Source organism: Solanum stenotomum, chromosome 10, assembly GCF_019186545.1.
Source record: "Solanum stenotomum isolate F172 chromosome 10, ASM1918654v1, whole genome shotgun sequence".
NCBI lineage: Eukaryota > Viridiplantae > Streptophyta > Magnoliopsida > Solanales > Solanaceae > Solanum > Solanum stenotomum.
In genome coordinates this window covers 35,244,421-35,260,659 of record NC_064291.1, presented here as the reverse complement: position 1 = coordinate 35,260,659, position 16,239 = coordinate 35,244,421, and the positions used below count along the sequence as shown (strand labels likewise).

The window sequence follows — 16,239 nt, the reverse complement described above, 5'->3', positions numbered from 1 at the left end:
TCAATTTCTAAAAATTAGAAAAATCACCCGACTTGACTAGCTTAACCATGTGTACATATATTCATTCGACTTGACACATTTTTTTTGTTGGTGGCATGAGTTTCTTAAAAAAAATAGACATAAGGATGAATCTTGCAACTTTTTGGATAATGCAATGATGTTGTTTGTTCATTTATATAATATAAGGATGTACTTTAAATTTAAGTCATACTTCAAGGATGATTTTAGCCAAAAACTCTAATGAGATCAAACATGGGTAAAAAAGCAGCAAAATAATTGAGAAAAAAAAAGAGACCAACTTTATTTTTAAACATAAATATGCTAAAACATTTTACAAATAATATTATACAATATGTTTTTTCCTCTCCATTTGTTTTTCATTTCTGACATAAATTTATTCGTCAAATACTTTATATTTTTACTCAATAAAAAAATTATTACATTTTTTTCCTGTCAAAAGTAGTTTGCAAGATTTTAACAAAAAATAAATGAAAAATATAACGTTATATGTCAAAATAATTTAGAAAGCATGATATGAAATTTGTCTTTTTTTAATACTAAACTAGTGTACTTGTCCGCGCTTTGCGCGGTTATAAGAAAAACTTAAATATATTTTTTAAATAATTAATGTCACTATTTGATAAATGTTTTAATAAATAATATAATAAAAGAGAGAAACACAAATTTAAAATACGACTTTGATATTACTTATTCAGAAAAATTGCTAAAAAGAAATTTTCATACAAATTAAAAAGTTGAAAATATAAACGTTGATATGAAAAACTTCAGTTAATTGACAATCTAATTATCATAGTTTCATACTAAATTCAATGATTTTTATTGGTTCAATCAACAATAGTAAATCGACTCGATCATAAATTACGTGACTTTCTTTTTGTTTAAGTGACACAATAATGAAAATAAATAAATAAAGATACATTTGTGGTAAATCATAGTGAGAAAGAAATATTTGTATCATATACTAACATAGTTATGCACGAAATTCAAAAGTTAGAGATATTTTTTTTTCGATATTCGATGTTCGTATCGACACTCATCTAATATAATTTGTGTCTCATAAAATCCATTGATTTTAAATTTTATGTATTTAAACTCTCATTCTTGTAGAGACATTGTGAGAAGAGAAAATTAAGTTGCAATAGTGCAACATTACGGTTGAGGTTACATTTATACAAAAAAAAAAAAAAAGTTGAACACATAACGTAAAATGAGATATAAAAAATAAGTCATGATATCATTTAGTGACTTGGTGTGATACTTACCTAATCCAATTATATAGAGATTATCAAAGAGCGACAAAGAAAATATTTTTTAAAAATAATACGTGTATGCAATTTTGAAGATAGGTCAATAAAAAGTTTGTCAACATAAATACAATTATTTATATTATTGAAATATTATCGTGGTAATTATTATAAATAAATTGGAGTAACAACTCTCCAAAGGATAACTCCTTCTTTGATGTAGAAAAAAATAAAAGAAACTTTTATTTGCTTTCAATAATAATAAATTTAATACACATTAATCATCTATTCATCACATTTATTATGGTAAAAGAAAAAAGAAAAAAATATATTTACACCCCATTTATGTTGTGAAGAAGAAAATTAATTTATATATATGGTTTTTTAAACACTTTTAACATAAATTTTTTATTGAGAAAATTAAATGATGGAATTTAAAGTTTTTCTTAAAAAAAAATAGAGTTAAGAATTTTTATTCTTTTTTAGTTTTTATTATTATTTATATGTACATAATTCCTAATTTTACTATACATATAAATTTGATTATTTTTTTTTATAATTTTTTTTATAATGCCTCTTTTTGTAGGACAACAATATGAAATATCAAATGATATCATGAACATGATTATTAATATAATTTAGGAGTTATGATCATCAAAAGTCAGTAAAGTACAGAAAACAAAGATATTTAAATTTTTATATTAGAAAAAAATATGAATCAATGAAGGAGTACTAGTAATGATACATTCATTTTTGTACAATAGTAAGAAATAAATAAATAGAAAAATTGTCAAAAAAAAAAAAGATAAATAAGATTCTAGGCCAAAGAGATGTGTTACACCACTTTTCTTATATCTAGATATAATTCTTATGTTGGTAAAGAAAGTAGGTTGAGAGAGAACAACTTTACTAAATCATTTTTATCCTAAACAAATACTTTTTGTATTTCAATTTCTGACCAAACATATTGTAATAGTGATCTTTGAAAATTTCAAAAACTTGAGAACTTCTAATATTAATAGTAATAAAAAAAACTAAGAATTTGAAGACTATAAATTTCCATATCAATAAACATCTTTTTATAAATTATACAATATTTTAAAAATTATGAATTAACTTTGCATTCTCATGTTCTATCATAATAATTATTAAAAATTGATTTACATGACTACAAAATTATATACACATGCTTTATTGAGTAGCATACATGTATGTGTTGGCTTTCTTTTCAGCTTCTATTTTGAGAAAATACATAAAAACAAAAGGTCTGAACTTGGTCGGATAACTTACTTTAGCACTTAAACTACACGGGCATTTAAATACCTCCCTTAACATCTTTGAAGTGAATTAAATGCACCCCTAAGGGATGACGTGACAAAGAGAGTGAGTTCACTCACCTAATAGCGTGTGAAGGAATTAAAAAAGAAAAAAAAATTATAAAATCATACACATGTCATTTTTTATAGGTCAATATATAATTAATATTTTAAATATTATTTTCTTAATATATTAACTTTTATTAAATTTATATGAATTTTCTTATTGGCCCACAAAACTTTTAATTTTTTTTCTCTTTATTTTATTGTCTTCCCCAATAAGCTTCTTCTCCATTGAAGCATCCTTTTTTCCTCCATCTTCATCTTCAACTCTATCAACTACTTCAATTTCACCATCTCTTTAGTAATCCACAAAACTCAACACCAACATCTTATTATTGACGTCAACTTCACACATATAAATTTTATCTATTTTCATCAGAGCTAAAAAAAACTTGTTGGTTCACCAATTAAGATGAAGAAAGGAAGAGAAATAGGAGGTGAGGTGGAGCTCGTTGGAAAATATGAAGAGGAAAAAAATGAACAGTTAAAAGCTAGAAATGGTGAAGAAGAAGGAAGACGAAAGGAGTGAAGGGGGTGGGTGGGGGATGGGTATGGGGAGAAATAAAAATAGATCCACATTTTAAATTTTAATTTTAGAAAATGCATTTGTAATTAATTACGTAGTGTAAATTATTTTTAAGAAGTGTTAAAGAAAAATTTGTGAAAATAATTAATAAAAAAATTAATTAATGACGTGGTGTTGGCATGACTATGTTGTGGCACTTACATGGCTATGATGTGGCAAGTGAGAGTGGTATAATAATCTCAGGGTGGTTTTTAATTCACTTCAAAGATGTTAAGGGGGTATTTAAACGCCCGTGTAGTTTAAGTGCTAAAGTAAGTTATCCGACCAAGTTCAAGTTTTTTATTTATATGTTTTCTATTCTATTTCAATAATATACTAACATGAAAACAAAATAAGTTAACCGTACAACAACAACAACAACAACAACATATATATATATATAAATGAAGTTAACTAATCATATAAAAACTTTAAAGAATATTTAATTATGAGTTAAAGATAAAGGAAGGATCTTGTTATCAACTAACAAAACCTAATGCTCCAAAAACTACAAAAAGAAGAAAAAAAGATCTCTATAAACTACAAAGAGAAGCAAAAAAGAAAAACTCAAACAGTTTTTTTCAAAAAAACTCTGTGATACATATTATCATGAATTCAAAAATAATAATATTGAATGTATAATGCAAAAGAGAAAAAGTGATGACTATATTAGGCATATCTCATAGTTTTACCTTGAAAAATCGAACTACACAAAAATGTCTAACAATCTTCATTATAGATATTTCTCTTGCAAATCAGATGAAAGAAGACAAAAAATTAACCAACAAAAGAGATAAAAGATGAAAAATAAGAAAAAATGAAAATAAATAAATAATCATCACACATGTTTCAAAATAGGTTTTTATAAGTGTGATTTTAAGATGACATAAATTTGTATATTAAATTATTTGAAGGTTGTGAATATGAAAGATTAGGAGTTATGAACATTATTAAGTAATATTTGTTAAGGGTAAAATTTATATAATTGAAGAGGTATGAAAGTAAAATAATTAAAAGAAATAAGAGAAAAATGCCAAAAAAAATCATAAAAAAGATAAATAAGAATCAAGCCTAGAGAGCGTCACGCCATCATTTTCATATCCAGCTTTATTATAATATATAGATTTCTAGAGATTATCTTGAGTTATTAATGTATATTTTGTATCTTTTATGTTAAGGATATGCATAATTTCATATGATTAAATTTTCAAATAGAATTAAATCAAATTAATTTTATAAAAAGAAATTTAATCAAATTAATTCTTAAATAACTTCATTTTTTATTTAAGTTGTCAAGACAAAAATAATTTCTAAAAAAATCATTTTCCCACAAGGCAGATTTGAGGGGAATGGGGGGATTTAAATTGAATGGTGAAGAGGGGAAAAAAAGAGCAATGAAGCGCTAGAGCCTAGAAATGGCGAAGAAGAAGGAAGGAGGAGGGAGGGGAATAAAAATGGGTCCACATTTCAAATTTTGATTTTAAAAATGTATTTTTAATTAATTATTTTTTTTTAAAAAAAGTTAATAACATGGTGCTGACATAAATATGTTGTGGCGCTTACATGATTATAATGTGGTAGGTAAGAGTGGTATTATAATCTGGTGGTACATAATACATTTCAAAGTTATTAAGGGAGACATTAATACTTATGTAATCAAAGTGTTAAAATAGATTTTGTTACCAAGTTTATAAGGAATTTGGTGTATTTTCTCTTTTTTTTAATGAAAAGAGATCGTCCTCTAGTAAATTGAATAAAATAAAATATTTTTTTAGATCTATTAAGTTCAAAAAAAATGCAATAAAATGTTAGAAAAGTATTTCTCCCTGCTGATGTCAATATTAATCTGTTTTATGTGGTGTAACATATTTAATTAGGAGAAATCACAAAGTTAATATATCAAAAAAATAATATTTAAAATAATAGCCATAAAAAAATGTTATATGTATAATTTTATAATTCTTTTTTTCTAATTTCTGCACGTACTTTTAGAAGAATTGAATGCACTCACTTGCCAAGTGCCACATCACCCATTAAGATGGTATTTAACTTATTTGAAAATTGTCAAAATGGGCATTTAAAGCATAATTAAAGTGTTTTGCCAAAAAAAAAAATAATAATAATAATAAAATTAAAAAAATAAAATAAAATAAAAAATAAAATAAAATAAATAAATATATATATATATATATATATATTCTTGTAATAAAACAAAAAAAATATTTTACGTCACGTTTGGCATTGAGTATTTCCTTATGGTCTTCCAAATGAGAAGGGAAAACAAAATTGAGTAGGCAGAGGTGGCGTTGTTGGCCGTGTGAAAAGTAGGGGCCGCTGCCAGAGAAATTGCAGACGAACTCAAAGGAACACGATATCCAGTAAGAAGAAAACAGCAAAGAAGATAAAAAAAAAAAAAAAAAAGTAGCAGAGGGTAGCATCATCAATCGGACAACCCAGAAAGCTTTAGCTAAAATCAGCGGTCAACTCATCTCCTATCTTCTCTTGCTCTTCTATGTTGGATCTCACTACTGTAAGTCTTTTTTCTCTCTCTTTAGATTCAACCCTTTTTGATTTGTGTTATTAGTTGGATTTATTTACCGTCACTGAAATTGAAACTTTGTTGTTGAATTAGCTATTTGATTTTGTTGTGGAAATAAATTGTAGAAAATAAAAATTAAACTTAGAACAAATTTACTTCTTTGTTTTTACATAATTATCGATGCTATGTAAGGAATTTCATCAATTACAGATTGTATATATAAGGAATCTATCATGAAATCCTATCAATTATTCAGGAGGGTGGAACTATATAATTTTCACAATCGTACATTTAAGAAATTCAGTCAAGAAACACATACCAGAATCGGCCGTAGTGTTCTTGACTTGAATCGAAACAGTATTCTTTATTTCTTTCTTTGCTACTATTTCAGAATGGCAGAGATGGAGTGGTTAATTCCCACTTTCCATTGAAGTGGGTTAATGGGGTTATTCAAAATAACTTCCTTAATTAAATTAGAATTTAGCTATTATTTACCAAACCAAAATAATTTTAAATCTGGGACATAAAACTAAAACACGTGTGTTATAAGATTTATCTCCTTTCTGAATTGGAACGGGACTTGATTAACATTTTTCCATTCTAAATCTCTCTAACACTTCATTCATATAGGCTTTCTAAGACAACCCCAACAATCCTTGTGATCTATCCAAAATAGAAATATTTTTATCCCAATTACATAGGATGTCTCTACCATATCTTTCGATTCAAAGCTGTTTGAGCGAAATTTCTTGGTATCATGCAATAAACCAAGATCATTAGTAGCAAGCAAGATGTCATTAACTTACAAGGCTAACATCATAAACTTACTCCCACTCACCATAAGATATATACACTGATCAACAATGTTTTCCTTAAATTCAAAGATGACAATAGTTTCATTAAACTTAAGATACCATTGCCAGAAAGCTTGTTTAAGTATTGTCTGAGAAAGAGGATTCACTGGTATGGAATGTGGGGAGCAAAGGGTGTTTAACTGTTAACTCATCATATGAAGATCTCAACACAGTGGGCATTGAGGAAGTAGAATGGCCTTGGAAGATGATATAGAAAACTAAGATACCCTATAAAGTAAACTGTTTTACTTGGTTGTTAGCTAAGGAGGCAGTTTTGACACATGAGAACTTGAACAAAAGAGGTTTTCACAGTGTTTTTTGTGTGAAGAGCAAGGAGAGACAGTCAACCATCTCTTCTTACACTACAAATGGACAAACCAGCTGTGGCAAATGTTCACCAATATGAGAGAGATCAAATGGGTGAAACCAGGAAGGATCAAAGAGGTTTTGAAGTGTTGGAATAGGGATGGAAATGCAGGAAGAAAGGAGGAGAGATGGAAGATTGCCCCATCATGTATATGGTGGATAGTATGGCTAGAGAGGAACCGGCGATGTTTTGAAGGAAAGCAGAGCAACATACAAAGATTTAAGCTTAATTGTTTAGCTCTGTATTATCTTTGGTGTAAACTAATAGTCTTAGATAGCTCAGTAGTAATCAGCACAACTATAGACTGGTTGTAACTTGGTAGTCATAGGATCCTATGTAATTACAACAGTTTTGGAGGGGAACTACACTTTTGAGGTAGTATGTATACCTTTGGATAAATATAGACTAATTGTTACTTTTCTCAAAAAAAAAAAAAGTATGTATATTGACTTCTGAAGTTTACATAACATGTGTTTCTTACCATTAATGGAAAACCCTTTTGGTTGATCCATATAAACTCCATCCTCTAAATTCTCATTTAGAAAGACGATTTTCGCATCCATTTGATGTAGCTCTAAGTCATAATGAGCTACTAAAGCCATTATAATTTTGAGTGGATCTTTTCTAAAGACAGGTGAACATGTCTCTTTATAGTCAATGTCATATTTCTAAGTGAAACCTTTGGAAACAAGTTTGGCCTTGTGACATTCGATGTTGCCAATTAAGTCGTGTTTAGTCTTAAAGACCCATGTACATCCAACTCTTTTGGAGTCGTATGGTAACTCAACAAGGTTTCAAACTTACTTTGTTCCATAGATTTCAACTCATCTTTCATAAGAATTTATCATTTATCAAAATTATTAATTTCAGTGGCTTGTGAAAATGAAATTGGATTATTGTCAATTCCCAAGTCAATTTCTAACTCCTGTAGATATACCAAATAGTCATCAGAAATAGCAGCTCTCCTTTGTCTTTGAGATTTTCTTTATGCTACTTTTTCTGGTACATCTACCACATGTTCATCAATTATGACTTCATTGTGATTAGCAGGAGCATTAATTTGTTGTTCTGGTTGATTGTTAGGTTGTAAAACAACTTGAGGAGCAACAAATTTAGAAGAAAGGCAAGGTAGATGAATTTGCCCCCAAACTTCATTAATTTCCACTTTATGTGGTTCTCCACTCCCACTAACTTCACCATTCTCAATGAACCTAACATTTTCAGTTTCAACCATTCTCGTACTATGATTAGGACAATTAAAGCTATACCTTTTTTTTTCTAGATAACTAATGACGAAACCACTTATTATTGAGAATGTAGATTTTTTTTTTTTTTGAGAATGACGAAACCACTTATTATTCTTGAATCCAGCTTCTTTTCACAGATTATAAACTCTAACTTCTGCCGGTCAATCCCAAACATGCAGGTGCCTCAAACTAGGTTTCCTATCCATCCATAGTTCAAAAGGTGTCTTTTGAAATTGCTTTACTAGGAACCCTTTTTAGCATGTAAACGATTGTCCTTAAAGTCTACATACACAATGAAAGTGGTAAAGAGAATTACATAAACATACTCCTAACCATATCCATTAATGTTTGATTACGCCTTCTTGCTACACCACTTTGTTGTGGTGTGCCATACATGTGTATAGAGCACATATGTCATGCTTTTTGAGGAATTTTCCAAATGGATCAGGCAGCTTCATCATATCTTCCATAATACTCACAACCTCTATCTATCTGTCTTGATTATTTTCACTTTTTTGCCTAGTTTTCTTTTAACCTCATTAATAATTGCCTCTAAGGTATTTATTGCTTGAGACTTTTCATGCAATAAATACATATCCATAACGTGAAAAATTGTCAATAAAAGTGATAAAAAGATTTCCTTACTGAAAGATGAGACATCAAAAGGATCACATAAATCAATGTGTAGAATTTTTTCAAGAAGTGTGCTTCTTATGGCTCCTTTCTTTGTATGTTTTATTTGTTTTTCTTTAATACAATCCACACATATGTTAAGGTTTGTAAAATCCAAATATGGAAGAATTTCATTTTTAACTAATCTTTTCAGCCTTTCTTTGTATATGTGACCTACACGTTTATGTCACTAGTAAGCAGATTGTTCATTCACTAAATTTCTTTTATTCCAACTTTCAACATTATGATGCAGAGTTAAGAGTGTTTCAGTAAATAGACTATCAAGATTTAGTTTGAATAAGCTATCACAAAGAATACAAGTACCAATGAGATGGTTATACTTAAACAAACTAAAACATCCATTATCGAAATTAAAAGTGTATTCAGTCTTATAAAACCTAGACAAAGAAACTAAATTTCTCAAAAGAGAAGGTACATAACAAGTTTCAAGTAAATCTAAGTGACACCTAGTATCAAGGATCAAACGGTAAGCCCCGATAGCTTCGACGAGAACCTTCAATCTATTCCCCATGTATACATATCTTTCATTTGTGTTTACTGATTGTGTTGTAAGGAATCTCTGCATCGTCTTAGAAACATGAACAATACAACCAAAGTCAATCCACCAAGTATTATAAGGAATTTCAGTTAAATTTGATTAGAGACATGTAAAAGCACTAGGCTTACCTTTCTTCTCGACTCTATCTTATGTTTCAGGCAATCTTTCTAAAGGTGTTCAAGTTTTCCACAGAAACGACACGTATCATTCTTGTGTTTCTTCTTATGTACTTGAGAGGAGGACTTATTAACTGTTGCGTTTTTCCTTAACATGCTTCTTTCATTTCTTCCGACTCCTTGATGGCTTACAAGGTTAATGGAGTGGATTCCTTAATTCTTCGGTCTTGTTTCCTCCAGAACCAACATTCTGTGCATTTCATGCACGCTTCAGTTGTCTTTCATGGTGTTGTAGTTCATTTGAAAAGGGTCATACTCAGACAGTAATGAGTTGCTGATGAATTGTACAAGAAAATTTGCATCCACTTCCATTCCTAAAGACTTAAGTCTTGTTGCTATGTTTGTTAGTTCACTGACATGCTCATGCATGGTACGTGAACCATCAAACTCCATGGTAGTCAAAGTACTCATTAGTGTCCCGGCAAGAGACTTTTCAACAGTTTTGGGAGCATTCTTCCACAATTTTCATAAGTTCTTTTGCATTTCTAATTTTGGGATGAGTAGACTTAATGTTGCCCGCAACATTTATTCCCTAAATATTCATAAATCTACTTAAAAAATATTATCGAATACTTAATTAATTGACTTCCTCGCATGCATAACATCTGATATGGTAGACCAATCCCAATGCTTATAATAAGAGTATAAGACCTTTCTTCAACACTACTAGTTTCAGTAATAGCAACTGACTTTTCAATGTAAAGTGTAACATCAAAATCTAAAACTCCGATGGAATTTGATATGTTTGCACCAATCTGAGAAGTTAAGATCATTAAAGGTCGTAACAAAAGAGGAAGGAGAGTGCAAATGCTGCAACTAGAACATTTGCCTTAATACTTTGAGTAATGAGTTTAGAGATACTATCAGATTCAAAAATGGTATATGTACTCTTAAACTGTATATTGATGTCCTCTTTCGGGCAGAACATTAAAATACAACTTTATACATAATGATACTTAAATGTGAATTTAACATTATTCGATAATCTTTAAATCGTCATTAATTAATAATATTTGTTATCTTTGGATAAATAAATAAAACTAACGAACATCTAAATTATCTCAGTAATGTTTAATGGTTATAAAACAAACAATCAACCTTTCGGTAATCCATAAATGTCAAACCATAAGTTTTATATCTGTTATAAGCATCAAAATTAATGTGTAATTGAATTTAAGTTTAATCATTATTTTTAGAATTAATTATTCATAAAGATTTGATCACTTCGGTGATTAATGAATCCCACATATATAATTCCAAATAAATAATTGAACACTATCAGATTTCATAAACTTCAACCTTATGGATTCAGGCAGTTTGCGCACTTAATGACACTTGAATTTGTAAACTGCCTTAAACTACCACAATCACGAAATGTTTCCAAACTTGATAGAAACAATTCCAGTTTAACTTTTTGAAATCTTTAGCAACATGAGATAGATGATTGATTCCCATATAATTTCAAATGAAGTTTTGTTCTTTTAAGAAGTTACAACGTTTTTTTCATGTAAATCACATAAGCACAAATAATACATGCTCATCCATGCTGTATAGTTCAAAGGAAATTGCTTACTGCCAGCAAAACCATTGAACTATAACCATATGTTCTCATGAATTTATATATACTTTGAGCCCACATAATGTATTCACAAAAACAATCTCAAGAATGCAATACATACGTGTAAAATAAAGAAGTGTAATTCTAATTAAAGAATAACATGTTCATTGAATGTCTACCATCTCTAAAAGTTTCAAACTTGATCTTCTGTTCTTGACAAAAGCCATTTTCTTTTTTCTCTCTCTTTACCTTATGCGTTTGATTGGCAGAGATAGGACTGAGCGGTTAATTCCCGTTTTCCATCAAATTGGGTAAATGGGGTTATCCAAAATAACTTCCTTAATTAAGGATTTAGCAATTATTTATTAAACCAAAATTTTCATGTTAAACTTCCATATTCTGAATAGAAGTATAAATATTTGTTGTTGAAACTTCCGTGCTCTACTGAGTACTTTTTTTTTTTCATGATAGTACGTGGAAAATTACTGAGAGTATTGATCTGTTGTATTCATAAATTGAAGAAATGAAGATAAAAGTATAAAGACAATTTTAGTTCTTCATTTTGCCTAATTGCTTATGTTCATCTGAGGCGTAGTTGATATTTTGGTATATTTTTCTGTTTTTGGTTTTCCTTAAAAATAAAAATATAAACTTTCTTGGTACCTGTGCTATTGGGAGGAAATAGATACTAGGTGGAATAGTCAAGGTGCATGCTGGTCTAGACGCCACCATTATTTTTTTTTTAATTTTTTTTTAAAATAAAAGTTGGGCATTAAGCCCTTTATTAAAATGGGTTATGTACAAGACCAGGCCCAAAAGTGGCCTGGCCTAAAATATAAAAAACAATACATCAAATTAGGAAAGTGACTGGAAGTCATCTTCCTCGGTGCTTTGCTCAAACATTGTTGGTGGCTTGTCAATTTGCTCTCATGGTTGCACTACGTTTCCTCATGTAACAGCTTGCTGCTCCACCATTAATGAAGCTTATCAACTCAACTCGGCTGTGATAGATCGATTCACAGGTAATCATCTAAACTTTTATTAGCTGCACAAATGAGTCGATGTACTTCTCTGTCTCCTTATGTATTGTTTTAGCGTCGTGGATTTGCTATCGTCACCATTATAGAGTTAATCCGTTCTTTTTTTTTTTTTTAGATTTAAATCTCGATGGGTTGACCCCAAGTGGAGTTAATACCACCATCGATATCTAGATCTATAAAAAAAAAAATATATATTTCACACCACCATTATAAAAATAGATAAAGTAATATATTTTTTCCTGGTCAATAAGGGTCTTCTTTTTTTTTTTTTGGATTTTTGGTTGGATATTTATGTTCTGGCAGTGAATAAGAAGATGTCTTGGAAAAGCAATAGTGGGGATCTGAATGGTGGGCGATTGTTGCGTGACATTGAAGAAATTAGTAAAGCTCTTTATGTACATAAAACCCCTCAGAAGGCTTTAACTTTTCAAGCAGATAATGGGCATGATTCCGTTGGTGATACCCATGTCTCCAAATCCAGTTCCAATATTGCTGATGACATGCTGCATAATAAGAAGAAATCATCAATATGGAGTTGGAAGCCATTAAAGGTTCTAACTCATATCCTCCATCGACGGTTCAGTTGTTGTTTCTTTCTTCATGTTCATTCCATAAAAGGATTGCCCGTCAATTTCAAGGACCTTTCTTTGTGTGTAAATTGGAAACGCAAGGGTGAAGTGATGAGTACTCGCCCTGCTCAGATTTGTCAGGGAACAGCTGAGTTTGAAGAGACTTTGATGCATTCCAGTTCTGTATATGGAAGTAGGACCGGACACCAGCATTCAGCAAAGTATGAGCCCAAATATTTCCTGCTTTATGTTTCTGTGATTGGGGCTCCAGCCCTTGATATTGGCAAACATTGTGTTGATCTTACGAGGTTGCTTCCAATTACCATGGAGGAGTTAGAGGAGGGAAGAAGGAATTCAGGGAAATGGACCACGAGCTTCAAGCTTTCAGGAAAGGCTAAAGGTGCAATTTTGAATGTTAGTTTCGGGTTCACTGTATCAGGGAGTAACTCGATTGAACCTAGCCCATTCGTGCGAGGCATCAAACCTGCTGCAATAGATCATTTGTCAGAACGTGATGGGGCTAGTGCTAATAGAAGTCTTCGGCGGGTTGGAAGCGTCCCCCGTGAGCCTGCTGGTATGGCTCATTCTTCATCTAGGTCCCAAGATGCAAGAAGTTTTGATGAAGTTTTATCAAACCAAAAATCAGAACTTTCTCTCTCTATTAGCTTTCTGTATAAAAAACTTGAGGACGGAAAATTGGGTAAATTGGATGATATGGATTTCTTTTTTGAATACTTAGCGCCCTTAAAACCTAACTCTGGCGCTTTGTCACAGTTTTCTGCTGAAAATACCATAGATGATCAACATATTGAGTTTTCTGTCAGTGAGCTGGGCATAGAATCTTCTACGAAAGAGCAGGTGAGACCAGAAGTATGTTCTTATGAAAATTGTGATGATACTCAAATAGAAACTGCTGATGTTGCATACATTTTGGAGGAAAGAAGTAATGAGAAAAGTGAATACAAGCAAAAGTGTGAAAGCAATGATGTCTACGAAGGAGAATATACAATGAAAAGCAGCAATTATGAGGAGAGTGATGTATGCAAGGATGAAATGTTTGAAGAGCTCGAGTCGGTTTTCCTTGACCTGTTGACTGCTGAGTCTGCAGAGTTGGATTCACCAGTAGAAATGTATGATTCCATTGACCAAGAAAACTACATGAATCTGAAGTCCAGCTATAAATCCAGTAGGCGGGTGAAATCACTTAGCCTAGATGATGTGACAGAGTCTGTGGCAAATGATTTTCTGGAAATGTTGAACATTGAGCAGACCTCAGTTGACTTGAGTTCGGATAGCTGTCTGGTTTCGCCAAGAGAATGCCTTGTGAGACAGTTTGAGAAGGAAACCCTTTCTTCTGGAAACTCAAGTTTTGATTTTGATGCAACAGACAATCAAGTGGAATTCGGTGGCATTGCTTCAAGTGTTCATGGAAAAGTTGCATGTTCTGATGACTTTGATCTGTCATCAGTTATTAAGGATTTTGAGAAGGAGCATAAGAGAGGTACCCAGTCATTGAGGAGTAAAAGGAATGCAAAAATGATAGAGAACTTGGAAACTGAGGCTTTAATGCAAGATTGGGGTTTGAATGAGAAAGCATTCCAGAATTCACCACGCATCAGCTTTGGTGGGTTTGGAAGTCCAATCTATCTTTCCCCTGAAAGACCATTAAAATTTCCTCCTATTGGAGAGGGCCTAGGTTCTAAAATGTGCACGCGTAATGGGGGCTTCTTATGTTCAATGAGTCCTCAACTTTTTCGGAATGCAAGGAATGGTGCAAGATTGATCATGCAATTTGCTAGTCCAGTGGTGCTCCCTGCTACTATGGGTACTTGTAGCGTTATGGAAATACTCAGCGGCTGGGCATCTGGTGGAATTTCCAAAATGTCTGCTCAGGCAGATAAGCTGATGCCTTTAGAAGATATCACTGGGAGGAATATACAAGAAATAGCCTGGGAAGCCAGATCCAGACTTGAACGAGATGAGAGGTTTGTAAATTAAAGATCATGATAAAAAACTATAAATTTTCTATTATAGTTGTTATTTATTTGTCATCCAAGATGATTATTTATGTTATGTTCTTGTGATTCTTTTGGCAGGTTCACTTTTTGGCATGGGTTGTTAGGTATGAAGAAGGGCAGTGAAGATCTGCTGTTTCATCAGAGTTCTGGTCATCTCAATTCAACCTCAACAATTGATAATGTAGATTTAGGTTTTGTGTTTATGGAGGATCTAGCTCCTTTGGCAATGGATAAGATAGAATCTCTTACAATAGAGGGGTTGAGAATCCAGTCAAACTTGTCAGATAATGAAGCACCTTCAAGCATTAGGCCTCAATTTAGTGAAGTTCTTAGTTCTTATACAGCTGGTGCATCAAAACATTGGTGTGGCAAAGAAAGTGATGATGATGAGGGTGCTTTAGTGGAGCTGTCTGTTTCACTAGATGAATGGTTGAGGCTGGATGCTGGAGATTTCAGTAATAATCCTGATGAGACCAAGGAAAGAATTACCAAAATCTTAGCAGCCCATTGTGCTAAGTCTGTTGATTTAGATAGCTCAGGATTGGAAACAGGTGAAGAAAGGCCGGAACTGTGTAACAACTTGACGTTAGCTCTGAGGGTTCAACTCAGAGATCCTCTGCGTGACTATGAGATGGTTGGCATCTCCATGCTCATTCTGATTCAATTAGATAGGTCCTATGCTCCTGTTGAACAAAACACATGCGGCAGAGCATCAGAAAGAAATTCAAGCAGTGAAAATGATCCGAAGGAGCAATCCATTCAGGAAGAAATTATTGCTGGAGAAAGTGAGGGTGGAATCCATAGGCAGGCTGTTTCTCAGTTTAAGATCACTGAAATTCATGTTGCAGGTTTTAATAATGGGCTTAATGATGACCAAATTTGGGGCACAAAAAGTCAGCAACAAGCTGGGTCGCGGTGGTTGCTATCAAGTGGCACGGGGAGGACAAGCAAACGTCCATTCTCCAAGTCAAACGCCATCATAAGATCATCCTCACAGTTGAGGAGAAATATGCTGCCTAGAGATGTTTTGTGGAGCATTTCATCGGATTTTCATACCAGAGATTCCAAGTTGGCTGCATCAAATGCTCATACACGAAATGCTGATATTATTTTTCCAACTGAAGGCTGTCCAAATCTCAGTCAGTTGGAAATCAAGTTATAACACCCTATTTCTAGGCACTGTATATTTTCCCCATTTTGTATATGAAGGGAAGAGATTAATCGCTCAATCATGCTTATGTAAAATAGCTAAACATAGTTTCATTGCATAGCATAATCTCTAAGCTATTTCTCTCTAGTAATGATAGATTGACAGTTAACATTCATGATGTTTTGGGCTCTCAACAATAACTAATTAAGTTTTTGGTGCTCTCATGCTGTTGTTTCAATGTTGTAGACCAACTTTCTCAAAATGCTGGTGATTTCTAGCTT

At 31.7% G+C, this 16,239-nt stretch overlaps 1 protein-coding gene across 2 annotated transcripts; it reads left to right on the top strand.

Moving 5' to 3' along the window:
• The first annotated feature begins 5,585 nt into the window (after positions 1 to 5,585).
• On the top strand, positions 5,586 to 16,131 carry LOC125841205 (protein PLASTID MOVEMENT IMPAIRED 1-RELATED 2). 2 transcript variants are annotated; one of them, XM_049520281.1, is made up of 3 exons: positions 5,586 to 5,739; positions 12,525 to 14,775; positions 14,887 to 16,131. In XM_049520281.1, the coding sequence occupies exons 2-3, from the start codon at positions 12,536 to 12,538 to the stop codon at positions 15,968 to 15,970; spliced, it is 3,324 nt and encodes a 1,107-aa protein (XP_049376238.1). In that variant the 5' UTR covers positions 5,586 to 5,739; positions 12,525 to 12,535; the 3' UTR covers positions 15,971 to 16,131. The 2 variants fall into 2 exon arrangements, with proteins under 2 accessions (XP_049376238.1, XP_049376237.1); XM_049520280.1 differs by lacking the exon at positions 5,586 to 5,739 and adding an exon at positions 12,024 to 12,203.
• The last annotated feature ends 108 nt before the right edge of the window (positions 16,132 to 16,239 follow it).